The sequence below is a fragment of the Euleptes europaea genome, chromosome 13, assembly GCF_029931775.1.
Source record: "Euleptes europaea isolate rEulEur1 chromosome 13, rEulEur1.hap1, whole genome shotgun sequence".
NCBI classification, from domain to species: domain Eukaryota; kingdom Metazoa; phylum Chordata; class Lepidosauria; order Squamata; family Sphaerodactylidae; genus Euleptes; species Euleptes europaea.
This window is the reverse complement of record NC_079324.1, coordinates 20,986,684-21,012,920: the sequence shown is the minus strand read 5'-3', so window position 1 is coordinate 21,012,920 and position 26,237 is coordinate 20,986,684. Positions and strand designations below refer to the sequence as shown.

At 48.7% G+C, this 26,237-nt stretch overlaps 1 protein-coding gene across 1 annotated transcript; it reads right to left on the bottom strand.

The window, feature by feature from the left end:
• Nucleotides 1–4,349: 4,349 nt before the first annotated feature.
• Nucleotides 4,350–26,237, bottom strand: TSPAN6 (tetraspanin 6). Its single transcript, XM_056859897.1, has 8 exons — nucleotides 26,150–26,237; nucleotides 20,110–20,298; nucleotides 18,100–18,174; nucleotides 14,947–15,045; nucleotides 13,806–13,961; nucleotides 11,324–11,407; nucleotides 5,611–5,705; nucleotides 4,350–4,376 (listed from the first exon to the last, which is right to left on the bottom strand). Exons 1-7 carry the CDS (start codon nucleotides 26,234–26,236, stop codon nucleotides 5,637–5,639), a joined length of 759 nt encoding a protein of 252 aa, XP_056715875.1. The 5' UTR covers nucleotide 26,237; the 3' UTR covers nucleotides 4,350–4,376; nucleotides 5,611–5,636.

Sequence of the window (26,237 nt, the reverse complement as noted above, 5' to 3'; positions counted from 1 at the left end):
TCACACTGATTTTATCAGCGTTCATTGTAACTTGTGAACAGGGATTCAGTCTAAAGGCAAAGTCTTGTGTCAGTTTGTCTTTATGCCAGTGCCAAAAGACTTCCAAATCATGGGAAAGCTTGGGAAAAGAAAAAATATGGGTTTGCAGGGAGTTGGGGAAAGGATCTATGGCCATGTTGTCATACAGGAACTACCCCAAAAGTCCCTATGAAAAAAGAAGAAGTTGATTTTTATATGCCAACTTTCTCTACCACTTAAGGAAGACTCAAACTGGCTTACTATCATCTTCCCTTCCCCCCCCCAACAGACACCCTGTGAGGTAGGTGGGGCTGAGAGAGTGTGACTAGCCCAAGGTCACCCAGCTGGCTTCATGTGGAGTGGGGAAACAAATCCAGTTCACCAGATTAGCCTCTGCCGCTCATGTGGAGGAGTGGGGAAATCCAACCCGGTTCTCCAGATCAGAGTCCACCACTCCAAACTACCGCTCTTAAGCATGGTGTAGTGGTTAAGAGAGGTGGTTTGGAGCAGTGGAGCCTGATCTGGAGAACCGGGTTTGATTCCCCTCTCCTCCACATGAGTGGCAGAGGCTAATCTGGTGAACTGGATTTGTTTCCCCACTCCTCCACACAAAGCCAGCTAGGTGACCTTGGGCAAGTTACAGCTCTCTTAGAGCTCTCTCAGCCCCACCTACCTCACAGGGTGTCTGATGTGGAGAGGGGAAGGGAAGGTGATTGTAAGCCGGCTTGAGTCTCCCTAAAGTGGTAGAGAAAGTCGGCATATAAAAACCAACTCTTCTTCTTCTTCACCACTACACCACACTGGCTCTCAATTATAGCAATGGTAGGTTCAAACTACTGTTCCAAACTACCACACCACGCTGGCTCCCTGTGACCACTGCTTATGCCAAGTGGGGAAGAATCATTTTCTTTGCAACATAACACTGCAGTTTTAGCTTTGGGAAAGATGCGCTCTCTAAAACAGAAGCCCATTAAGGGAAGAAAAGGTCTGGCTGTCCTGCAATCTGAGTATAGCAGGGCACATCTGTTTTGAGAAGTCTAGAAAGGCCCCAAAAGAAGCCTTTGGCACCCCCTAAAGGCTAACTAGCATATGCAATAATGGAATCCCTTTGCATTAAGGACTCATCCTGCAAGATTATTAGAACTATATAGCTTCTCAAGCTGAGCAAAGTTTTACGGTTAGCTCTTAATAAGCTGTTCTGCTACAAAACTCCCCCCATTTGAGTATCCTGTTCCGCATTCAACTTTGTTTATAAATCCAACCCGCAAAAGCTTGTCAACATGAACTATCGTACGGCTTTGCTTTTAGTGAACATTTAGAAATAGAATCTCCAGGAAGAGAAACATTAAAACGTGTATCTATTCTGGTTTCGTCTTTATTTTCATTCCGAGGGGAAGATCGGCAGGAGGAACCAGGGCTAGTACAAAAGGTCAGCACAGCACGGTGGGGAATCTGCTGGGACTCAGGTCAATGGTGGGCCCTCGGCCAGACGTACTTGGCTCATCTGTTTCCACCAGGGACAGGAGATCACCCCAAAGGCCCTAGTGATACTGCAGCGGCCGGGGGGGGGGGGAACTCCCATTTCAGGAAGGTCACAGCCCAGGCACAGAGCACAATTTGTGTTTTTAAGCCTTGCTAGCCTTATCTGGTTGGCCCAGGCTAGCCTGATCGCGTCAGATCTCAGAAGCTAAGCAGGGTCAGCCCTGGTTAGTATTTGGATGGGAGACCACCAAGGAAGTCCAGGGTTGCTGTGCAGAGGAAGGCACTGGCAAACCACCTCTGTTAGTCTCTTGCCATGAAAACCCCAAAAGGGGTCGGCATAAGTCGGCTGCGACTTGACAGCACTTTACACACACACACAGCCCAGATGAGGCTTACAGGGAGCACATTCTTGGGGGACTAGATCATCTCAACCGAGTCCCCTAAACCTGGAGCCAGTCCTGAGGAGGACCACACAAGTGTTACCTCCACACAGAGCTGCACACTTGATCACAAAAAACTGAAGAGGTCCCAGAAATATAGGCTCAACTCCTTCTATCTGGGATGGTTGTCCTCTTCCACAGTTTTGGGAGGGATGCACATGGAGGGTGTGGGAGACAGGGGACACCTGCCTAGCCAGCCCAATCAGCCCAATCAACCCTGGCGATCAATGGGATGACAGATGTCGCAGCTGGATGGCCCTCGCATCCTTCAACTCAGTCTCATCAACTCCAACACCGTGAACAAATCTTTTTCTTTGTGAGGAGTGTGTGTGTCCTATCGAGTGACACCTGACTTATGGCAACCCCGTAGGGTTTTCAAAGCAAGAGGCATTTGGAGGTGGTTTGCTACCACCTGCCTCCACGTGGGCTGAGAGAGTCCGGAGAGAACCGTGACTGACCCAAGGTCACCCAGCAGGCTTCATGTATAGGAGTGGGGAATCAAACCTGGTTCACCAGATTAGAGTCCACCGCTCATGTGGAGGAGTGGGGAATCAAATCCAGTTCTCCAGATTACAGGCCACCGCTCTTAACCACTATGCCACGCTGGCTCTGATGCGTATGAACCTGGTTAATTGCTAGGATCGCTCACGCACTTCCTTGCCCCCCCTGCTCCGCCAGGATTGAAGCCTTTCAAGTCCAATTAGTCTTGAGAGCCAATTACCTTCCCTAACTGGGATTTGTTCCTTTCCCAGCAACAAAGATTCTTAGCCCCAGGGGAATCCTTGCTCAGAATCACAGTTACTGGGAAAGAAATGCACCGCTTGCATTCTGATGCCACGACAAACCGGAGCTGGCTGAAGTCGCCAATCTCAGCATTAAGGGAAGAGGAAGCAAGTGAGTAAGCCAGCCGTGGAATTTACCAAGACCATTCCTGTCACACCGGGGGGAGGGGGGGCATTTGTGTAGGAGGATGTCTGAATACAGCACTATGAGCAAAAAATATGGGACTGAGTGGAACCCAATCGCAAGAAGCAGCAGACAAAGAATAAAAGCGCATAATTGTTTATTTTGTTTTCAAGACAAAAGGATTCCTATTTAATACAAAAAAACCCATGTGTTTAAAGCATCCCATAATACTGATGATCAAAATCACGCCAACCCAGCAGGGCGGTGATCGCTAAGGCTAACGGCTCCCCGCGGAGCTTCGTAGTACGCACAAAAAGATCATTACAGCCCAATTAGAAAACTCAAGGCTTTATCAAAGTACATATTTTTTAAAAAGAAGGAAATATAAAAACTTCAGTCAGGGGAAGAATGAAGGAAACGGAGCCAAGGTTCTGCCTGGCGCTCCTTTCAACAGGCACAAAAAGGAACAATCCCCCTTTCCTCACACTGTCAGTCTGCTCGATCGCGTCCTGCCGAAGGCTGACAAGGCAAGCGAACAGGATACGATTCCAACAGGGGAGGGAGCAGTAAATGAATGAGGACTGCCACCCTCCCAAGATAATGAAGCCGCTAGCATGTTTCCTTCCGGAACGAGTAACTGAGAGGGGAAGACCTCAAGAAATTAGGAGAAGGCCTCAAGAAATTAGTGCTAACTGATGTTGTTTGGGCTGTGCCCCGTATGAATGAGAAAGCGCCGGACACTTCGATAAGGATTGTTGCAGTAAGAAGGGAGAATCCAGGTGCTCTGGGAAGGGACAAGGCAAGTCCTCCTTTGGTGACAAGCGAGCACTGCTCGGGGGGGGGGGTATTCCTTCACCCCCCCAAGATAAACGGCTGCTCCTGCCTCAGAAAAAAACAGAGCCAGAAGCGGCTTAGCACACATTTAGGGTTCATTACGGTTTGTGCAAATATGACCTTAGTGTTCTCAACTGTCTTGCTTCACTATGGCATCCAAAAATCCAACAGCAATGATACTGGTTTACTGCAAGAAGTGGCAGCTTGTGCTTATAAGGGCTCTTCTACCTCCTTGTCTCAATACGACACCTATGCTGAGATTTTAGTAATGAACAGCTTTCTGTGCAACCAGATCAAATGGCTAAGCGATCAAGTGACTAAAACACAGACAAAATCCTTTCACTGGTCGACAGCCTGAATAGAGATCTCTTCTGTTGGAAGGCCTGGCCTCAGAAAACCTATTCCTCAGTTCACAGTATGCCTGGAGCCACGCAGTAAACCACTGTCCCTTCACGAAAAGGCTTATTCACTGTCTCCCCTAAGCGAAGCGTCCCATTCAGCATTCCTACAAAAATCCCACCATGACAACATCCCCCAAAGTAGAATACGTCCGTTGTTGAATTCAGTCCCCCGAAGAATGGACAGCTTCAGAAGAGAGCGGCCTAACCAAACAGGATTTCGGCAGGTTGATATCAATGAAGTGGTTCCCAAGAGTGTCGTTTTTGTTAAGTTTGTTTTATAAAGTGTCCCAAAATTCTGAAAGAATGGAGAATGCCAAAAATTAGAGATGGCGGTGCTCAAGCCAAAGCCATAATACATTTGAGGAACTTCCAACAAAATATAAAATCACAGGTACAGATGGAGCTTCCATTGAAATATAAAGTTGTGTGACATTCAGTTATATAAGATTATTTCACTGAAGCCCTTTCACAACATAGGAAACTAATCCAGGCTCAGTGCCATAGCAGTGTACAGTGTAGACGAGTGGTTCCCAAACTTTTCGGACCACCGCCCCCTTGGTTCCACAAACTCCACCCCAGCGCCCCCTACCCTATCCTATAAAAAGCATTATTCAAAATAGGGGTTTGCATGACTCACTAAAGAAGATAACAATAACATTTCAAAACAGTAACAATTAATTGCACATCTATTCAAAATCAAATTAAAACTTTTTAGTTGAAATTTATTCAACAAAACTAATTAACTTGATCCAGTGGAACCAGCTCTTCAAAGCCTGGGAAAAAAATTCTGATAGTTTCCACCAAATTTGCCAGCATTGTGCCATAGCTTGATCTATTGTGAATTAGTGAACAACACAGTTGAAGGGGCCCACCTCTAGCGCCCCCTGCTGCCCTCTTGCCTCTTAGTGCCCCCTTAGGTAATCCCATCGCCCCCAGAGGGTGGTACTGCCCAATTTGGGAACCACTGCTGTAGACCAATGACCCAAGTCTGTATAAGGCACTTCATACCCCAAAAGCTAAGCCAAATTGAATTCCAGCATCTGTGTTGCAAATGTGTTCAATCTGTACTCTCCATTCTGCTTCTAGTAATCAAGTGGAGGAGTAAGGCGCTATGGAAAGCTTTCAAGCCTTTCTCCCACTCACAAGTGCCCCACGCACTCATTCCACAGTCCCCGATTCAGGTTTCACCAAGTACTGGCCTATCTTCACATCTTTAAGGACTAGAAACGTGCATATGTGTATGGTCGTTTATGCATGGGTATTTTCACTCACATTCACACACCCTCAAACCCTTACACACCCTCTCCTTGTGAGTTTTCCCTCCATTAGAGATGACCTTGCTGCCAGCCCACACAAATGCACAGACCTGCGTGTGTTTTAAATGACTCTTAAGGTACTCAGTATGCTGAATTCTGTATCTATCCGACTCTGCACTTGATTGAAATCAAGCAATGCACACAAAAACTGCAGGTTTTTTTTTTACCTGCCACTACCCATGCAGCTCGACAAAACAGTAGACTCATTCATACCTTGTAGTGAGTTGCAACCTTGCGAGTTATACCATCTCGTATTGATTATTTGTGATGGACCGGGCGAGACAACAGGCAAGGAAGATCCCGACCAACTAAGAAGAAACAAAGATTGGAGAAGAGGGGTTAAATGGACGGTTAACAAGCTGAATGCTGGCTATTTTACAGACGCAAGCTCCAGCCCAAAGCCAACTTCTGTGACCGGGCCAGGGATCAAACTCGAGATGACTTGCCAACTGTCTGCACAAGTTAAAACTGGGATGAGATTCTGAAGAAAAAACCGAAGCCAATAAACCCGTTTTACTGCAGCTTCAATACAGAAGAAACCAGAGGCAGCTGGCTTTCTTGGCTCCTGGGAACCCGAAACCTCAGCATTCGCCCTCGTCAGACCCTACGCAATGAATCATCTACTGTCCCACAAATTGCACAGATTTTACTAGCAACATACCCAATTATGTAATGAACAAACAGAAGGGCAATATACATGCTTGTTAACAGCAAAAAGACAGACCTAGAACTGTTCTGTGCATGAGACTTGAACCAAAAAGAAGTAGATGGGAATAAACCTACAACGAACACATGCAATAACAAAGAAAGGTTGTGTGTGTTATGTGCCATCAAGTTGGTTCCGACCTATGAATCAATGTCCTCCAAAACATCCTATTCTTAACAGCCTTGCTCAGGTCTTGCAAACTGAGGGCTGTGGCTTCCTTTACAGCAGGGATGGGGAACCTCCGGCCCGCGAGCCGGAAGCGGCCCGCGAGCTCATTTTAAATGCCCCCCGGCCCGCCTGCCAAGGCTGGGAGTTCCACGGCCTGCCTGCCGAGGCCGGGAGCTCCATGGAGCTAGCTGCCACTAGCCAGGGTCTCCTCTCAGGCTTTGCTGGGAGGCAGGAGTGCATACCAGCCCTGAACCTCCCTCCCCCTCCCAGCTTGCCTGTGTGGCGGGGCAATCCCCCAGCCGCACCCCCGTGCCGCGGACTAATGCTGCTGGGGCGGCCGAGCCTCGGGCCGCTGAGCCTCGCCGGCCTGCGCGCAGGCTGCGCAGCTGGCTCGGTGGGCCCCTATACAGCCCTTCCCTGCTCGATCCCTCCGCAGCCAGCGCTGAGGGGGTGGCCAAGATTGGTGCCGCTGGGGCCTTGCCGGTCTGCGCGCTGCCCGCCCCGCCAGCTCGGTGGGCCTCTGTATAGCCTGTCTGAAGGGGGTGGGGGAGGCGGCGGCGAGGCCTGGCGGGGGATCCTCCTCCTCCTCCTGCTTGCCCCTGGCACGTGGGAGGCAGCGGGGCCCAGCCCGGCTCACAGGTGCGCTAAGAGCCCGGCCAGGAACTCCGTGGGAGTGGCCGGCTCCGCCCCAGCGCACCCACTCCTATGATCTGCCGGACCACGCCGCTCCCTTCCCCCTGGCCAGGCAGAGCCTGCGACCTGCGCCCCGCCATCGAGTCCCTCCGGACAGGCAGGCAGGATGTGGCCCCGGGCGCTGCTGTTGCTGAAGCACAGCCAGCTTGCCCGGAGTGCCATCCCCACAGGGCGCCGCTGGCCAGGGAGCGTGGCTCGGCGCCATCAGGGCAACCCGCCGCTCCTGTCCCCGCCTCCAGGCAGCCTGAACCGGTGGCTGATGCCTAGCGAGGGCCGCGCTGCGCACCCTTCAGCTGCCTTTGCAAAGGGCCCCTTCCTGCCGCTCGGCAGCCTCCGCTGGGAATCCCTGGGATGGGGGGGGGGGGTTACAGTTCTAATTCCTCTCTCTGAGGGTCTGACATTCTTTCCCCCCTCCCCCAACAGAAGAGCTGCTCTTCAAGTTTCGGATGCATCAGGCATTGGGCTCGGCTGGGGGGGGGCAGCTGTCAATGGGGCAGGACACCGAGCCTCCGCGGGAGGGGGGGGTCTCCCGGCACCCTGTTCGCTGCGGGCTGTTCTGTGCACCCCCCGACTTCTCCGTTGCGGACCGAGGGCGGAGGTGGGGCCGTAGGGGGGGGGCAGCGGGAAGGCTTCATTCCATTCGGGTGAGAGGCCGGGTGAGTGTCTGTGGCGGAAGGGTTTTCTCTTCCTCTTTTTCCGTCACTTTCTCCTTTTCTTTGACTCCCTCTTTCTCCCTCTTTTTCTGTCTCTTTCTTTGTCTCCCTCTGTCTTTTTTCTTTCCCTACTTTTCTTTCTCTCCTTCCCTCCCCTCCCTTCCTCCCTCTCCTTTTTTCCTTCCTTCCCTCTTTCCCTCCCTCTCCTAAGGTTGACAACCTCCAGGTACTGGCTGGAGATCTGCTTTTACAAGTGATCTCCAGCCAATAGAGATCAGTTCCCCTGGGGGAAATGGCCCCTTGGGCCATTGGGCTCTATGGCATTGAAGTCCCTCTCCAAACCCTGCCCTCCTCAGGCTCCACCCCCAAAACCTCCCAGTGTTGACAAAGAATACCTGGCAACCCTAGCCCCCCCCCCCCCCCGGAGATTTATGGCCGGATGGCCCCTGAATGATTTTATAAATATGCAAATGGCCCTTGGCATGAAAAAGGTTCCCCACCCCTGCCTTACAGAGTCAACCCATCCCTTGTTGGGTCTTCCTCTTTTCCTGCTGCCTTCAACCTTTCCTAGCATGATTGTCTTTTCCAGTGACTCTTGTCTTCTCGTAACGTGACCGAAATATGACATATATAATCCCAGTAGAACAATCCTGCTTTAATACATAAGGTATTTATAAATTAAACACAGAAAATATCATATAGACCACAGTAGGAAAATATATAGATAAAAAAACATGTAAACCAAACACTTTTCAACTAAATAGTCTTCCTCACTGGTCTCTAAAAGATTATATTGATTCATAAAAGCACATATAGTAAAATATAAACACTATATATAGTAAGACTAAAAAAAAGGTAAAGGTTCCCTGTGCAAGCACCGGGTCATTCCTGACCCATGGGGTGACGTCACATCCCGACATTTACTAGGCAGACTTTGTTTGCGGGGTGGTTTGCCAGTGCCTTCCCCAGTCATCTTCCCTTTACCCCAAGCAAGCTGCGGGCTCATTTTACCGACCTTGGAAGGCTGGAAGGCTGAGTCAACCTTGAGCCGGCTACCTGAAACCAACTTCCGTAGGGATTGAACTCAGGTCATGAGCAGAGCTTGGACTGCAGTACTGCAGTTTACCACTCTGCGCCACGGGGCTCCTTAGTCAGACTAAGCCCCTTCAAAAATTCTTTACAGGTCTTAATTTTCTAAAACAAGATGCTATTTCCACTGCATAATATATTTGCAACATCATTAAACTGCCATCTACTGACAATTGGTTATGTGGGCAAAAAGGTGACTTCCAGCTTCATTTCAAACAAAGAGGAAGAATGTATTTTATTTTACAGAATGTATCCCCTGCCTTTCTTCCCTTATAAAAGCCACCAAAGTGCCTAAGAAATGAAATCGCATCTTAAAAACCATTAAAACCAACAAAAAATACATTAAAACAATTTAAATCAGAGCTAAAATACATACAAAAACATTTTAAAAAAAACAACTGAAACATAGCTCAGGAAAGGAGCGGTCATTGAGGGAAAGTCAACCAAAACAAAAAAATCTTCACCTGCTGGCGGAGGATGGCAACAGAAGGGTCAGACAAGTCTCCCTGAGGAGGAAATTCCAGAGTTTTGGTGCCATGATTAAGAAGATTCTATCCCAGGTTGCCACCTGCCTAATATCAGAAGGCACCCGAAGCAGGGTCTGAGAAGATGACCACAGTTGTCAGGCGGGTTCATAAGGTAGCAGGCGATGATTCAGGTATGTTGGTCCCAAACCCAATAGGACTTTAGGGGTCAGCACCAGCACTTTGAATTGTGCCCTAAAACAGATTGGGAGCCAGTGTAGATGGGCCTGAAGTGAAATGGCCTCTATAACCCACTTCGATCAACATCCAGTTGCTGCAGAATGCTGTGGCAAGAAGTTTCCAAACACTCTTCAAGGGCAGCCCCACACAAAACAGATTGCAGTAATCTAATCTAGATGTAACCAAGGCATGTACCACAATGGCCAGACCTTTTCTGCCCAGGAAATACTGCAGCTGGTTAATCAGTCAAAGCTGGTAAAATGCGCTCCTGGCCACAACTGTCACCTGCTTATCAAGCAATAGGCCTTGGTCCAAGAGCATCTCCAGACCAGGGAATGCTATGGCACAGTGGTAGAACATCTGCTTTGCATGCAGAAGGTCCCAGGTTCAATCCCTGACATCTCCAGTTTAAAGGTCTAGGCAAGTAGGTGATGTGAAAGACCCCTGGTGACAATCTCCAGATGACCTCACCCAAGTTTCATACAGATGTAAAAGGGCATAGGGGACAAGAGAGAGAGTGTGTGACTGGCCCAAGATCATCCCGCAAGCTTCCGTGGTGCAATTTGAACATGGGTTGCCTAGGTCCTACTCCGACACCTTAACCACCACACCGACTCTCTAAGGTGGCATATAAATGAACTAAATAAACCAAGAGTGGGTTCCTGCTGATACCTGAATTGAATGAAACACGTTCAATTTTGGGTCCATTTTGTTTTGAGGGGGGGGGCGCCAGGGGAGCCCAAACATCAGGAAGTATTCAAGAGCCAACCATCATAAAGATACTTAAAGACGCATCCTATTTTGCCAATTGTCCAACACTTCCAAGTGAATCATGGCTCAAAGAGGATGCCAGTTTTTTCTTCAAGTGGCCTCTCATTTCCTGCCAGATCAACTGTCCGCTTAGGGTACAGCACACACACACACACACACACACACACACACACACACATGCGGTGTTGTTGAGATGTGTGCCGGAGGCATTCTTTCAAGAAAAATATTGGTGCAGAAAAACCCTACGTTATTCGCAGTGTTGGCAACGCAAGAGGAAGCTGAAACAGGAAGCGCCTAATTGGATCTGGGACTGAGAGAGATTCACGGATTTACTTCACAAGGCCTTGGCACCCAAACCTACAGCCTGGAAAGGAAAGGTACCCTTTTCTCCTCCACTGTCTGTAAGCAGCAATTCAGCCAGCTCATTTAGACCTTGTTCACACCAAACCTTTGGCTGCACATCAGGGCATGAGTGTTTCTAAGTAGCCCTATTGTTTTATTTCCTTTTACAAGACTAAGAGCACAATCCTAAAGGGGGGACACCCCAATTAGCATAGGAGCCGGCGTGACCCCACACCGGTGTAAGTGCCCATTTAACTGAGGATAAGGGGCACTTATGCTGGCATGGGGGGCATTTGCATTGGTAAGCCATGCCTCTATGTGGGAGTCCGCCACCAGCACAGCTATGCTTCGGAAGTGAGCTGTCACACCCTGCCAGAAATGTTGTTAGTCTTTAAGGTGCTACTGGACTCTTGCTCTGATCTGGACAGGTCTGTTAACTCTTAAGAAATCAACTCCCAGAAGAATCAGGCAGCAAGCCAGCCCATGACACTGCTGTTCTGCCACTGCCAACGTGCTAGAAACAACAGACTGTCATGCCAAGTCCAGACACTGATACCACGTGTGGCCGCCTGACCATGCCCAGCGCATTCCTGGCAAGGAACCTCCTACCTTCAGTGTCCACGCAAGAGAAAAATGCAAGGTCTTATCAGCATGGCAGCCAGTCGCTGCCAAATCGCCTTGTGGCTTTCTCCTATCTGAGGCGTGCTGTGCTCTTTGAACCCAGATAAACAAGGAACAAAAGGGAGGGGAGTAAATCAACCCCATTAGAAGAGAAGAAGCACTCTGAAGGAAGACTTTACCTGGAAGCAAGCGATGCCAAATGAGATCCCAGCCACAATGCTCAGTTTGGACTCCATTGTCTGTGTCACCATGCTGAAGCAACCCTACAAAGTTGGGGGGGGGGGAAGAGAATAATATACTAATGAGCTTCCCTGGCAACACCTGCCTGTGGAAAAACCAGAGACACTCACAGGCCTCAAATCTGGACAAATGACTCAGGCATCGCAAGTTAGCTTGCCAGCACAATGTTCTTTGATCTGACCCAGTCTAATGTGTAATTTGACTCAGTGGCAAGTTGAGCCAGTATTAGTGCTTTGATCTCAACAGAGCTCTTTTTTTGGTTGCAGTATACTTGGGAAACTGCTGGCTCAGCATATGACAAGAGTAAGCACCCCTTGCTCTGCTGCAATGAACAGCAGAGAGTCACAGGAGAAGAGACTCCATGCTCCTAAAACAACTCCAGCCAGCGAATCATGCTGTCCTGCTCACAGGCTGTAGTTTCCAGTTCCTCCTCCAGGAAAGAGAGGAAAAAAGAAAAAGAGTTGGTTTTTATGTGCCGACTCTGGACAATAACGCATAGCTGGAGAGCTGTCGGTTCGTCCCTCTCATGTCTCACACTTTAGCAAGCCGCGTTAAAAAAACTGAGCGCATGAGGACAAACCAACAACTCTCCAGCCCCCAGGTGTCCGTCTCTCTTGGCCCATCTGCCTCCTGCACTGGCAGCTGGCCCCGCCTCCTTCTCCCATAGCGGCAGCCTGCCCACTGCCACCGGCTCTCTCAGTGCCTCCGTTGATTTCTCCTGCGGCGGCAAATGCTGCCGCCACTTCTCTTAGCTCCTTTGCCTCATTCTCCTCGTTGCCGTTGCTTCTCTTGTGTGGCAGTGGCGGTGAGGAGAGTGCCTGCTGAGGGGCGGGGGAAGAAGGGACCGGAAGTGGAGCCGACCTTCTAACGCACAAGCATGACTTTCAGGCTGCAGCGCTACTGAGTTTAAAATTGGATGCAACAATGGCAAGACTGACAAACCTAATCCATAGCAAGCAAATAGAAGAGCACTAACAAAAGTGGCGACTATTTCACGAAAAATACGGATGAGATCTGATCTAGGACATAAGCAATGAGATAACTGGATAACAAGGACAGGACATCTAGAGCTTCATTCAAGCCATAGAAAAAGGAATGCACGATATTTTCTATAAGTCAGACCAAATGCTCATTCTGATGTTTTAGAGATAGACAACACTTTAGAACAAAATTTAGCAATGAATAGTCTAGATTAGCATGAAGCACTATCCGGTGCAAAAACGGAGGTGGGCAGCAGGATCATATCATATGTAACATTCCCCTTTCCCTGTGTTCCACCCTCCCCTTCACTTTCCTGTATCCCTAAAAAAACAAAAATAAAAAATAATAATTGGATAATAAGAGGGACTGGAAGACCTGGTAATGTAGCACAAGGGAGTGGGTTGATCCCGTGGGAGGGAGGCACCCATGAGTTCAGACAAGGGGGATTCACTCCATTCCAGGGAGAAGCAAGAGACAAAACAGCCAAGAGTTAATGCCCTCTCTCTAGCTTTTTTTTTTAAGGAGATTCAAACTGGCTTAGAAGAAAAAGAAGAGTTGGTTTTTATATGCTGATTTTCTCTACCACTTAAGGCAAAATCAAACCAGCTTACAATCACCTTCCCCTCCCCACAACAGACACCCTGTGAGGTAGGTGAGGCTAAGAAAGCGTGACTAGCCCAAGGTCACCCAGCTGGCTTCGTGTGTAGGAGTGGGGAAACAAATCCAGTTCACCAGATTAGCCTCCACCACTCACGTGGAGGAGTGGGGAATCAAACCTGGTTCTCCAGGTCAGAGTCCACCGCTCCAATCTTATAATCTCCTTCCCTTCCTCTCCCCAAAACAGGCACCTTGTGAGGTAGGTGGGGCTGAGAGAGTTTGGAGAGAACTGGGACTAGCCCAAGGTCACCCAGAAGGCTGCATATGGAGGAGTGGGGAAACCAACCCGGTTCTCCAGATTAGAGTCATGTGGAAAAGTGGGAAATCAAACCTGCTTCTCTTAACCACTACACCATGATTGTATCTCAGTTCATGTTCACATTGGGAAGTTACTGCTGCCAGCCACTAAGACCTGGGACTGAACAAAACACACTCCCTGGCAATTTTTGCATGGTAATTAGCAAAGCTGGTTAGCTATGCACATGCTAATGGCTATGCAAACTAACGAAGGAGCAGGTGAGTGGGGGGTGGGTGGAATTTCTCCTTTTGCATCAGGACCGTGAATAGGCATTTTTAAAGAGCTTTGAGCAAGCATCAAAACTGACCATGCATAAATGGCCCCTGGTTTTTTGTTTTGTTTTTTGTTGGTTCCCACCTCCACAATGTAATCTGATCTTCCATCAAAAACTCAAACCAAAATCTCATTTCTACAACAGCAGCCTTGGTCCTTCACACTTCTTCCCAGGACTTAGGGAAGGAGGACACAGCTTTGGGTTTGCTTACTTTATTGTACACTTTCTCCTTGGCGCTGTCTAGATCCTTCAGATCTTCCATCGTACAGTTCTGCCCCGCCTTGCAACAGCTCAAGGGTACTCCTTTCTCTTTGTAGTACTCGGTCTTCTCCCAATCTGTGAAGTTTGAAACGCCGCAGCAGTGTAACTGTGGGGGGGGGGGAACAGAGGGGGTGTAACATAGCGCATTTAGCATACCTCACCCCAACATTCCTCACTTCAAAAAAATTATCCCTCGCGCCACACTCTAAAGACTGTTGCACATGGATTCTTCTGATGATCAATGCTCGTCTGCTGAAGGAGGGAAGGGAGAGTTGAAGAAGTTTGAATAGGGCTATCCATGGCTGCTAGTTATGATGCACACCTATTCTCTCCAGGATCAGACGAGCATGCCTATTATATGAGGTGCTATGGAACACAGGCAGGATAATGCTGTTGCAGTCGTCTTGTTTGTGGGCTTCCTAGAGGCACCTAGTTGGCCACTGTGTGAGCAAGCTGCTGGACTTGATGGGCCTTGGTCTGATCCAGCATGGCCTTTCTTATGTTTTTAACAACTCAGCTCTCCTTACCTGGAGGCTTTTAAGCAGAGCCTAGATGGCTGATTCTATGACCTTAGGCTGATCATGAGAGGGAGGGCAGGAAGGTTTGCATCAGTGTTTGCCTCTAGTGGCCCTTTCTTGCATACCCAAGGTAGTGCCAATCACCACTTTGAGATCAGGAAGCAATTTTCCTCCAAGCCAGATTGGCCAGGTTTCCTGGAGGTTTTTTTTTGTTGTTTGTTTGTTTTTTGGCCATCTTCTGGGCGTGGAATAGGGGTCACTGGGAGTGTGGCGGGGGGAGGTAGTTGTGAAGTTCTTGCATTGTGCAGAGGGTTGGACTAGATGAATCTGGTGGTCCCTTCCAACTCTAGGATTCTATGATTCAGAACCAACCACATTTCAACTGCCTCTGTGCAGCCTCACCTTGTAACCTGCAGAAATACGGCTTTTTTCTAATGCCTTGCTTTGAAGAACAGGCCTGCTCTATAACTCCTGCCACTCCCACACACAGAAAAAGGAGGACACGCAATGTGCTGGAGGAGACACGCAACCCCACTAGCTATGCCACGTAAGGAGACACAAGCCGGTGCTCACTGTGCTCTGGATAGTATCCACTGCCCGGCTTCGTTCATCTCTGATCCACTTGTACTCGTCCACGGCGCTTTCATAGTTAGCCTTAAAGCTGTTCTTAATCTGCATGAAAAATGAACATAATCACATGTATACAAGGCTATCGATAAATTAAAGAAACATTATTCACTTGTATGAACGCTAATGGATTAAATCTGTGTACCACTGAAAAACAATACTTTCACATTTAACAAGTACTATTTTTTTTTTAATTGTCACATGAAAATATGAAGCTGCCTTGTACCGAATCAGATTACTGGTCCGTCAAGTTCAGCCTTGACTGCTCAGACTGGCAGCGGCTCTCAAGTGACCAGACAGAGGTCTTTCACTACACCTACTACGAGATCACGTGAACTGGAGATGCTGGGGACTGAACGTGGCAAGAGAAACTTTGTAGACATAGACTTGGATCCCAAAGTGGCCTCACACAATAAGAAGGCATTTTTGATTCTGCAAGGTGATCTTGCTCGTTTTCTGCATACTCCCCCCCTTCCTTTACTCGATCTCGGGCTACTCAGCCCCCTGGAGCGGCTTTTCAGGGGCACAAGCAGCTGCAATGGGGAAATGGCAAAGCCCCATTTTGTGAGCATAAGTCTACGGGCACAGATTAGATTCAAAGCCATTATGCTTAAATGCCATGTGACACATTCTTGAACTCCCCTTTCTTAAAGCAAAGACAAATTTCTTCAGCCATGACATACTTCCTATGGACTCTAGAGTCAAACACCACCATCCCAATACCTGCACAGCGGTGTTTATGGAAAGGGAGCTAAGTACCCCAAACTACAATCCTGATTTCAGGAATACCAAGTTGACCCTTATTTAGCCAGGAAACAAACAAATTTATATAATTGTGTTAAAATAAGGAAGTTGTTCTTTGAGCAAAAGTTTCTCATACTCAAACTTTTCTACATTTCAGATCTAGAAAGTTACACTTGCGTGTGGGGGGGGGAATTCTGCTTCCCCCCTCCCGGTTCTTTTGTGATTGGATTTCTCTGCCTGCTCACTAACCAAAAGCAGAGCCCAGAGAATTTGACAGGAAAGATAGACCTTGCACATAAAACAGCACACCAAACGTATAACAGTATACCATGCAGTTTATTGGACTTACAAGAGAATATAAGGCAAAGAAAGAAGCAATAATTGGCTAAATATATATGACAGAATTTAACAAACCCACACACAAGTTGACATACCAACAAACAGCTAGCAGAGTACTCTGGGTCATTCCAAAGAAGAGACAGAGATGGAAACCACAAATTGTGGAGCCTGGTCTCTCCTTGAGAAGGACAAAGGACTGGGCAGCTGGACTAGCCTTTTATAGGCTAAACCAGGGGTCGGCAAACTCATTAGTCAAAAGAGCCAAATATCAACAGTACAACGATTGAGATTTCTTTTGAGAGCCAAATTTCTTAAACGTAAACTATATAGGTAGGTACACTGTTTATTAACTTAATAAACTTTAACTAAAGTTTTAAGTCTTAATTAAACTATAGGTACACTGAATAAAACTTGATATCATACTTAATAGTGATCTTATTTATTGATAAAAATTAAATTGTAAGTCCCTGCCATTTCCCCCTCCCCGTCCGGAGTCCTCGTCTGGAGGCCTGGTCTACCGCCATAAAAGCCTATTGGTAGACCTGGCCTCCGACTGAGTCCCATTGGGAGGCCAGGTCTACCCACTGGCTTTCTTGGCAGTAGACCTGGCCTCCGGAGGCCCATAGAAGCCAATTGGTAGACCTGGCCTCTGAAGGGGGACTTTTTCCCCTCCTCAGAGTCCAGGTCTACCGCCAAGAAAGCCAGTGGGTAGACATGGCCTCCCAATGGGACTCAGCCGGAGGCCAGGTCTACCAAAGGAAGCCCGCCCCGCCCAACAGCTGATAGGCAGGGGGGCCAGGAACCGCCAAGCCGCCCGCCCAGCAATCGCGCAGCTAGAGGGGAGGCTTTAGCCTCCCAACCATTGAGGGAAAGGGGGACCCGGCCATTCTCCACAGCAGGGGGGGGGGGAGAGAGACAGCGCACCCGCTCGCCCGCGCTCTCTCTCTCAGGCGCACCAGCTCCGCAGCCCGGCTGCCGACGCGAGCGGGCGCAAGAGCAGGGGCTCCAAACCAAGTTCGGAGAGCAGCACTCAAAGGGCCAAAGAGCCGCATGTGGCCCGGGAGCCGCAGTTTGCAGACCCCTGGGCTAAACCGTGAGAAGGGGGTCCCAACCGGACACCTCCTTTCAAATTCTTCAGGAGATGGGTTTTCACAAATCATGGCTAATCTTGTTTGGAAAATATCCTGTTCCCAAATAAGTTTCCCAGATTCAGGGTCCCTGACAACTGTTTGTTCGTCCGTCAGCCCGTGTACAAAAACAATTTCCCCCATGCGTAAGCAGATAATTTGCTGCCTGTCTAAATGACCTTGCTATCCCTAAACATAATTTGGGGCACCTAATGTTTTTTGGTTGACTATCTTCTAGCAATGCAATCTCCTGTACCCTTTAAGGTCAGGAGCCTAGTTGAAGCTGGGGTCAGCTAGAGGTCTGCCCCCTTAAAAGCCATAGTCAGGCCCTCATGTGGCTTCTAAGCTACAGGTTATAATATTAAGATATAAAGATGGTTCTTCTTAAGCCAAACTAATGTTTAATATAAAAAATTCTCACCACAGCGTGGTGTAGTGGTTAACAGCAGTAGTTTGGAGTGGTGGAGTCTGACCTGGAAAACCGGGTTTGATTCCCCATTTCTCCACATGAGCGGAGGAGGCTAATCTGGTGAACCGGGTTGGTTCCCTCACTCCTACACATGAAGCCAGTTGGGTGACCTTGGGCTAGTCAAAGCTTTCTTTGTGCTCTCTCAGCCCCACCTACCTCACAGGGTGTCTGTTGTGGGGAGGGGAAGGGAAGGTGATTGTAAGCTGGTTTGAGTCTCCCTTAAGGGGTAGAGAAAGTTGGCATATAAAAACCAACTCTTCTTTTTCCAAATTTAAGATGTTATGTTGGCATCAATTACAAACATCTCCCATTTCTGAGAAAGCAACCACACATTCGGCTGCATGCACGTGGGAGACAGAAAAGTAAGCGAACACTTCCAAACCCCAGGATATCACATTCCCAAGAAACAAAACCACTCACCTCATGTCTGAAAACAAAGCCCACAATGGCGGCCACCAGCACAACTAGGAAGATGAGGGTTAAGAGCATGGCATACTGTGGACAGAGAAATGGCAAATCAGGGCAAGTACTCCCACTCGCTACCAATACAAAATCGCACAGCTACATCCTTAACCATAGGCACTATCGGAAGGCAATTCTGAGATACAATCGTGCAACTCAGCACTTGCAGAAAGAAGGGACAGAGTTTGCTCCCATTATTGTTTCCATACGTTTAGCTGAACTTTGCCACTTGGCCTTTCCAAGTGACTACAACAAATCCACACACCCCAGAGCTGCATCATTAGACCGTGGCACCAACTATGAATTGCAGGGACATTTTTGAAAAGTCACCTGCTGCTTTTCCTTGACCAGAAAAGTTACTCTAGGTGAAAAGTCTTGTTGCCACAGGCCAACTTATAAATTTGTGCCAACCTCTAGATGGTGGCTGGAGATCTCCTGCTATTATAACTGATCGCCAGGTGACAGAGATCAGATCGCCTGGGAGGTGGGCTCGATAGCATTATATACCATTGAAGTCCCTTCCCTCCACAAACCCCGCCTTCCTTAGGCTCCACCCCTAAAATCTCCAGGTATCTCCCTACATGAAGCTGGCAACCCTAGTGCCACATCTCTGCAGAACAAGGGGGCACATGGAGACCTAGCTGCCTGCCCTTTTTATGTACCCAGGCAGGAGAAGTTCAGTGCAAGTTGAATCTTTTTTTTTACCCAGCTACTTACTCAGCAGCAAATGAATATTTCTTTACCTATGAGAGCCAAAAGGATCTGCATGAAGTACGCAGCTATAATTCAGCTTTCACTAGCATGGAAATTACATTTATCAAACCCACCTCAATACATCAGAATAACCTTATCGATTTAAAAAAAAAAAAAACACCATTTGTTTCCTAATTTCATATTTTCATTTTGGCCTACCTCTGAAATGGCAAAAATTAAGATACTTGTGCCAAGGAAGCAGTTGACAGAATTCTCTCAAATAATGGGTATATTTATCATTTTACTTGTATATACCTATGGCATGTATACTGTTAAAATACTTTCAAATGATGCATTTTATGTTGCTAAAGCAGTAAACTAATTTCAGTTTCATAAGATAGTAAGAATTGCAAACATTTCTGTTTTTCCCTATATGTCCGATGTTCCTTGGCTGGGGTGGGGGGTCTTCCATGGCTTCAAAATTTCTAGATGTTTTATGTCTCTACATAAGAGTCAGTTACAAGTACCGCTAATAAATAAACTTCAGCCACCTCAAAACTCAGAAAGCCAGACCAGGCAAAGAAAGGAAAGGGAGAACAGGGCAGGCAGCTGCCGGCAGAGTCCTGAGAATCTCAAAGGAAGTGCAAGAGCATCTCTCAGCCCAAGACCCTGATGGATGCAAAAAGCCACCCCGCTCTTTGGCCAGATTCAAACAAGAACGGAGACAACTCAGGTTTAGAAGCAAGAGGTAGATTTATTTTTGCTAGCAGGGAAAAGTCAGCCTCATGGCCAGAAATATGACTTCCAAAATGTCACGCCTCCCATCTCAGTTTTTATACAATTTCGAATTCTTTGTTTCTTCAAATTTCATCATGACGCAGTCTGTATAGCCCCATGATGTGCCCACCCCATGAGCTCAATTTACCAATTAGCTCACTAGCTTGTTTATTAGTACCTCCTTGTACCAATCACTGATGTCATCTTTAAGATTAGGTATCTGTACAGAAGTTTTAGCAGAAGTAAACTTTTGTTAGGATATACTGCTCCCTACTAGCTTATATAAATAACTACAGCTTACAAGTATTAATTGCTCCCATATATTTTAGTAAAATGATATTATCTTATAAACTTGTGCCTTTATAATTTTGGTGCTCTCATATTCTTCATATAAAGTAGAATAATACTTTTGGTGCTCATTTCATTATCTTGTGAATGACTAACATGCTAGGATTAAATCAAACAAATTGAAATTTTACACTTCCTTCAACCCCTTACCAATTTCAGCATCCATGTGCTTCCCCGGCACGTTGCAAAGCAACCAAAGGTCCCCAGGAGGATGACAATGCCACTTGTGCCGATCAGGATGTAGGGAACATTGGTAGCCTTCTCGTTTAACAGGGAGAAATACACCTCCAGGCTCACTTTTCCCCATATGCCAACTGCCAGGAGGATAATGCCAGAGAACTAGAGAAAGCAGGAGGGAAAATCACTTATTAATCAAAATGAGCTGTCTGAACAAATTTGCATTCTGTGGAAGTATAACCCTTGTCAGGAGCCACCGGCACAGTGTAGTAAGCTGCAGTACTGCAGTCAAAATCTCTGCTCAGAACCTGAGTTCGATCCCAACTGAAATCAGTTTCAGGTAGCCGGCTCAAGGTTGACTCAGCCTTCCATCCTTCCGAAGCCAGTAAAATGAGTACCCAGCTTGCTGGGGGTTAAGTGTAGGCGACTGGGGAAGGCGAATGGCAAAACCACCCTGTAAACACAGTCTGCCTAGTAAACGTCAGGATGTGACGTCACCCCTTGGGTCAGTAATGACCTGGTGCTTGCACAGGGGTCTACCTTTACCTTTATAACCCTTATAGTTTTGCAAAGAACTGGTACAACATAACACAAGATCACACCTTCATGCACACTAATAATATGCAGGGATTCACTAGCTCCTTCTGCCGTAAAGACACACTGCAGGCCTGGAAACAATCTTTCCCCCAGTCTTAATTTCACTCTGACAAAGTGGTTCAAGGGGCAACAGCTCTGTTATCTCACAGACGCACCTTGGGAGATAACAGCAGCAAGCCTCCCCACCCCTGCCAGCTCACTGTCTGATTTTTGAGCATGGCACACCCGGTGTCTTTCCACTGTACAGCTAGGCAAACAGCGGCTTCCCTAGCAGGGCTCTCACGAGCGGAGAAGCCTGTAGGCATCATGCTAAGTACACAAGAGGCGCTCCAGAAAGAAGACTGCAGGAAGGGCTTACGTAAACTTGTTGTCCGGGGGTGAGAGGGGGACAAAGCTGCAAGCCCAGAAAAAAATTGGTGTAATGTGGGTTTCTCCCACTTAGTCCCTGTAGCATTTGAGAAACATGACAGACCTGAAAGGTATTTAAGCCTCAGGGAACTGAATGGATTACCTTCAGAATCAAGTAAGGGTATCTCAGACCTCCCCAAACCCAAGAAAACATTCTTCACCAGTCATTTGTACTAAAAAAAAAAAAAAAAAGGCAAAGAAGCCACACGCTGCGTGGAGAAGAGTCGACCCTCTTCCTAGGGAGTAAAGCCACACTCACCTGACCCAGAGGCCTGAAGCGAGCAGCAAGGGAAGGAAAGGACAGGATTACTGAGTGCATTCCACATGTTATCTGCTACTCACAGACAAGGGTCAACAAAGCATAGGGTATGTCATGGCCGAAGGCCAATTTGGCATGGAAGGGCATGTCAACAGTTTCAACCTGCTTTTTGCCTTGGGTTTCCTTTGCACAGTTATGCCAGGCTGTCCCATCATGCCCTAAAGCACTGAAGGTCTATGGGAAAGGGAGCCTTTGCCTTTAGTTGTGCCTTAAAGGGTGCTGTGAAGACAAAGGGATGTAATTTCGTTCCAGCTATGAATCTTACAGTATCAAGCTTCATGGAGATGAGGAGGGAGGTTATAAAGCAAAGGACTGCTGTATAGCTTTTTCCCCAGTAGGAGGGGAAAGAATTGCAGGGGAAAGGTGACCATCTTGTGTATTGCTTCAATTATTGTTCTTTATGGGGTGGCAAGAATGGAAATTCAGGAGGGGGGAGAATGTCTTCCTCACATGAACACATGAAACTGCCTTATACTGAATTGGACCCTTGGTCCATCAAAGTCAGTATCGGCTACTCAGATCAGCAGTGGCTCTCCTGGGTCTCAGGCAGAGGTCTTTCACATCACCTACCTGCCTAGCCCCTTTAAGTGGAGATGCCAGGGATTGAACCTGGGACCTTCTGCATGCCCTTATAGTGTTTGGGGGAAGAATGCAGAAGAAGGATGGATCTCATTACTCTCTATAGGAGAAGATGCTGGACGCAGTGGGGACTATATGAAAGGTCCTGTAAAGCTTGTGGTCTCTGCCCTAAATTGCTGTAGAGAGTCAGGGAGGTTGTTTTCTGTCCTGTAATAGTCTAAGCCTGAACTGTCCCTAGAAGCTACATTGACTAAACTGAGGCTATCATACTTTGGTCGCATTATGAGAAGCAAGAGTCACTGGAAAAGATAATAATGCTAGAAAAAGTCAAAGGCAACAGGAAAAGAAGAAGTCCCATTATGAGACGGTTCGACTACATAAAGGAAGCCATGGCCCTCAGTGTGCAAGACCTGAGCAAGGCTGTAACAATCGGATGTTTGGGGGTAATTGATTCATAGGGTCGTCATGAGTCTGAATCAACTTGATGGCTCTTAACACACACAATATTCTACACAAGCAGGGAGATGATGTGTATGGGACTAGGACCGTGTTGGCGAACCTATGGCACACGTGCCAACTCCGGCACACGTAGCCCTCTCTTCCGGCCCGCGCGGCTCAGCTGGGCAGCAGGGGCTGGAGTGGTTCAAAGCCCCCACCGCCTTCCCTGCACTCCCCGCCGCCCAGCTGGCAGATCTGGAAGTCCGACTGCAGGAAGGGGTGGCGAGGGGAGGAGCGTGCGCCGAGCTAGCAAGGAGGCAGCATGGATGGGGGCAGACGGGGGTGCTGCTCTCAGCCGCCTCTTAAGCCCCTTCCTTGATGGACCGCCCCCCGTCCAAGCGCCCTGCGGGGCCCGGCCGCTCCCTCCCCCGCCTCGTGGCACAGCGCCTCCGGGACGGCGTGGCGCCGGGCTGGGGGAGCCCGGAGCGGGAAAGGGCATCGGCCTCGCCTCCTCCTCGGGGGCCAGCGTGGACTGGATCCGGGCGGGTGGCTCTTCCTGGACTCCCTCCTTGGCGCGGCAAGCGGGGCCGGGGAGGCTCTGCAAAGTCCAGCTCTCCTTAGGGACTCGGGGGGGGGGGCTGGCCGAGGGAGGAAGAAGAGGAGGAGGAGGGTCGGGGGGGTTACAGAAAAGGGGGCTTGGGGTTCAGTCCTGCCTTCTTTGGACCTCCCAGGGGCTCCGGGGGACGTGCGAGAGGCCCAGGAGAGAGGGGGAGAGGGGGAGAGGGGGAGAGGGGGAGGGAGAGAGGGAGGGAGAGAGAGAGAAAGAAAAAGCAGGAAGGCTTTTCTGTCTCTGGCCATTCAAGCATGGGAGGTTTTGCTTTGGATTTGCCACTCTGTAGATGCACATTTTCCCCATCCAAATTCTCAAAACTAATCAGTAAGTCCCCATGCAGAGTTTTGAGAATCCAGATGGGGAAAATGTGCATTTGGAGAGTGGCAAATCCAAGGCAAAACCTCCCATGAATAAATGGCCTCTTTCTTTCTCTGTCTCCCTCTGTCCTTTTCTTTACCTACTTTTCTTTCTCTCCCTCGCTCCATTTCTTTCTCCCTTTCTCCCTCTTTTTCTTTTTTTCTCTCCCTCCCTTCCCTTTCCCCCTCCCTTCCCTTCCCTTCTTTCCTTCCTTCCCTCCAGCGGCTTCTCCGGCACCCTCTGGGTCTGTGCGGGCGGAGGGGCGTGCAGTTTGGCAATTGCACTTTGGCAATTGGACTCTATGGCACTGAAGTCCTTCCCCAAACCCCGCCCTTCTCAGGCGCCACCCCAAAAACCTCCCACTCATGGCAAAGAGGAACTTGGCAACCCTAGCCTCTCCCTCTGGGCCCCCTCTGGGGGTGGTATTCAGGTTAAATTGTCGCATTGGCACTCGGCGATAAATAAGTGGGTTTTCAGTTGCAGTTTGGGCACTCGGTCTCTAAAAGGTTCGCCATCACTGGACTAGGAAATGCATAATGGGATATGGACGTGAGGACAGAATCGACCCTATTCTTGTCCATGGCATTGGGACAAGTACTGTCTCTCCCAAGGGGCTCTAAAATAACAGGATAGGTTTATATGGTTAACCTCTCCTGTTGCTGTCTATGGAGTTAAGGGAGGTGAAGAAGTGGCCAGGACAGAAGTCGGAACTGTGATCAGAGGGAGGAGGGCATCTTTCCTATTGTTGTCTATGGGGCTAGGAGATGCTGGAATGGGGAGAGGGCATTCTCAGTGCAGTTAGGGGACACAGAACTGGGGTCCTGGGAGCGAATATATTGCGATCTGTGAAACTGAGACAAGCACCGTCGATCCCAACACACCCTACAGGAACAAGACAGGTTCACAGGGGTGGCCTGTTCCTTTGCTGCTTAGGAAAAGGAAGCAGAAGCTAGCATCTACATTGCGGGAAAGGAACAGCCACTAGAAGAGAGATGGAGTCTTCTTTGTTGTTCTCTATGGGGATCAGGGAGGGAAGACGGCATGGTACAGCCCAATCAAAGCTAAGCAGGATCGGTACTTGGAAGGGAGACCACCAAGGAAGACTCCGCAGAGGAAGGCAACGGCAAACCATCCCTGCTTCTCATGAACACATGAAGCTGCCTTCTACTGAATCAGACCCTTGGTCCAACAAAGTCAGTATTGTCTACTCTGACTGGCTCTCCAGGGTCTCAGGCAGAGGTCTTTCACATCACCTACCTGCCTAGTCCCTTTAACTGGAGAAGCCGGGGATCAAACCTGGGACCTTCTGCATGCGGAGCAGATGCTCTACTACAGCCCCTCCTTTTTTCTCACTTCTTGGGCTCGCCATAAGTTGGCTGAGACTCAAGGGCACTTCACACACACACACACCTGGGAATCAGAGATGTGAGGGGGCAGCATCTTGCAAGGTTTTTACAGAAACATGGAGATGATATTGATCACATGAGGCTGCCTAGTACTGAACCAGACCCTTGGTCCATCAAAGTCAGTATTGTCTGCTCAGTCTGGCAGCGGCTCTCCAAGGTCTCAGGCAGGAGTCTTCCACGTCCCTTTAAGTGGAGGTGCCTAGTCCCTTTAAGTGGAGGTGCCGGGGATTGAACCTGGGACCTTCTGCATGCCAAGCAGTTGCTCTACAAGCTGAGCCACAGCCCGTCCAGGGTCTCAGGTAGAGGTCTTCCACCTCACCTGCCTGGCCCATTTAAGAGGAGATGCCAGGGGTTGAACCAGGGACCTTCTGCATGCCAAGCAGATGCTCTACAAGCTGAGCCACAGCCCCTCTCCATGGCCTCAGGTAGAGGTCTTCCACGTCACCTACCTGCCTGCCTAGCCCCTTTAAGCGGAGATGCCGGGGATTGAACCCGGGACCTTCTGCATGCCAAGCAGTTGCTCTACAAGCTGAGCCACAGCCCCTGTCCAGGGTCTCAGGTAGAGGTCTTCCACGTCACCAGCCCCTTTGAGATGCCAGGGATTGAACCCGGGACCTTCTGCATGCCAAGCAGATGCTCTACAAGCTGAGCCACAGCCTCTCCCTTGCTCTCACTTCTTGGGCTCGCCATGGCTGCGACTTGCGGGCACCTCACACACACACACACGCCTGGGAATCAGACGCGCGGGGGCAGCATCTTGCAAAGTTTTACAGAAGCCGGGAGATGCTGTTCTCTATGGGGCTGGGGGAAATGGGCGGGGGGGGTCTTTTAAATATAAATATATATATATATATATATATATATATATATATATATATATATATATATATATATATATATATATATATATATAATTGATTTTCAATAATAAATAGGGGTACAAAAGGGGAAAAAAAGGAAAAGGGGAAAAAAACATTACATAAATATTATTCAACACTGATATGCCTAGTAGTACCCCCTTGCAGAATACATTAATGCATTAACTTGCTAGCAGGGGGATTTGATCTTTCGTGCCCCAAAGCAAAGTTGACCCTTCCAGTCGTCTATGGGAGGGGAGAAGCACCCTTCGCCCGCCAGGGATGGGGCAGGATGGAAGCGTCACCCGGGGCCCCGCTTTGATGGAGGGAGGGGGCTGCCTGCCCTGTCTGCACCCTATGGGGCCGGAGTGTGGGTCTGGGGGGGGGAGAAAGGGGGCTCCATTGTTCTCCGGGGCTCGCAGGACGCCGAGGAGCTCACCCAGAAAACGAAGCTGTAGATGACGAGGACGCTCTTGAGACAAGTGATGACCGGCTTGGTCTGCAGCCTCCGCGAGGGGGACGCCATG

Bases quoted from the DNA above. Each gene is read 5' to 3' on its own strand.
- TSPAN6 (XM_056859897.1), bottom strand. From the start codon at position 26,236: ATGGCGTCCCCCTCGCGGAGGCTGCAGACCAAGCCGGTCATCACTTGT. The intron at 18,175-20,109 runs GTAAGGGGTTGA...CTCTGTCCACAG, and splicing joins GCACATGGATGCTGAAATTG to TATGCCATGCTCTTAACCCT. The intron at 5,706-11,323 runs GTAAAGTCTTCC...GTTTCTTCTTAG, and splicing joins TTGGCATCGCTTGCTTCCAG to TTGGTCGGGATCTTCCTTGC.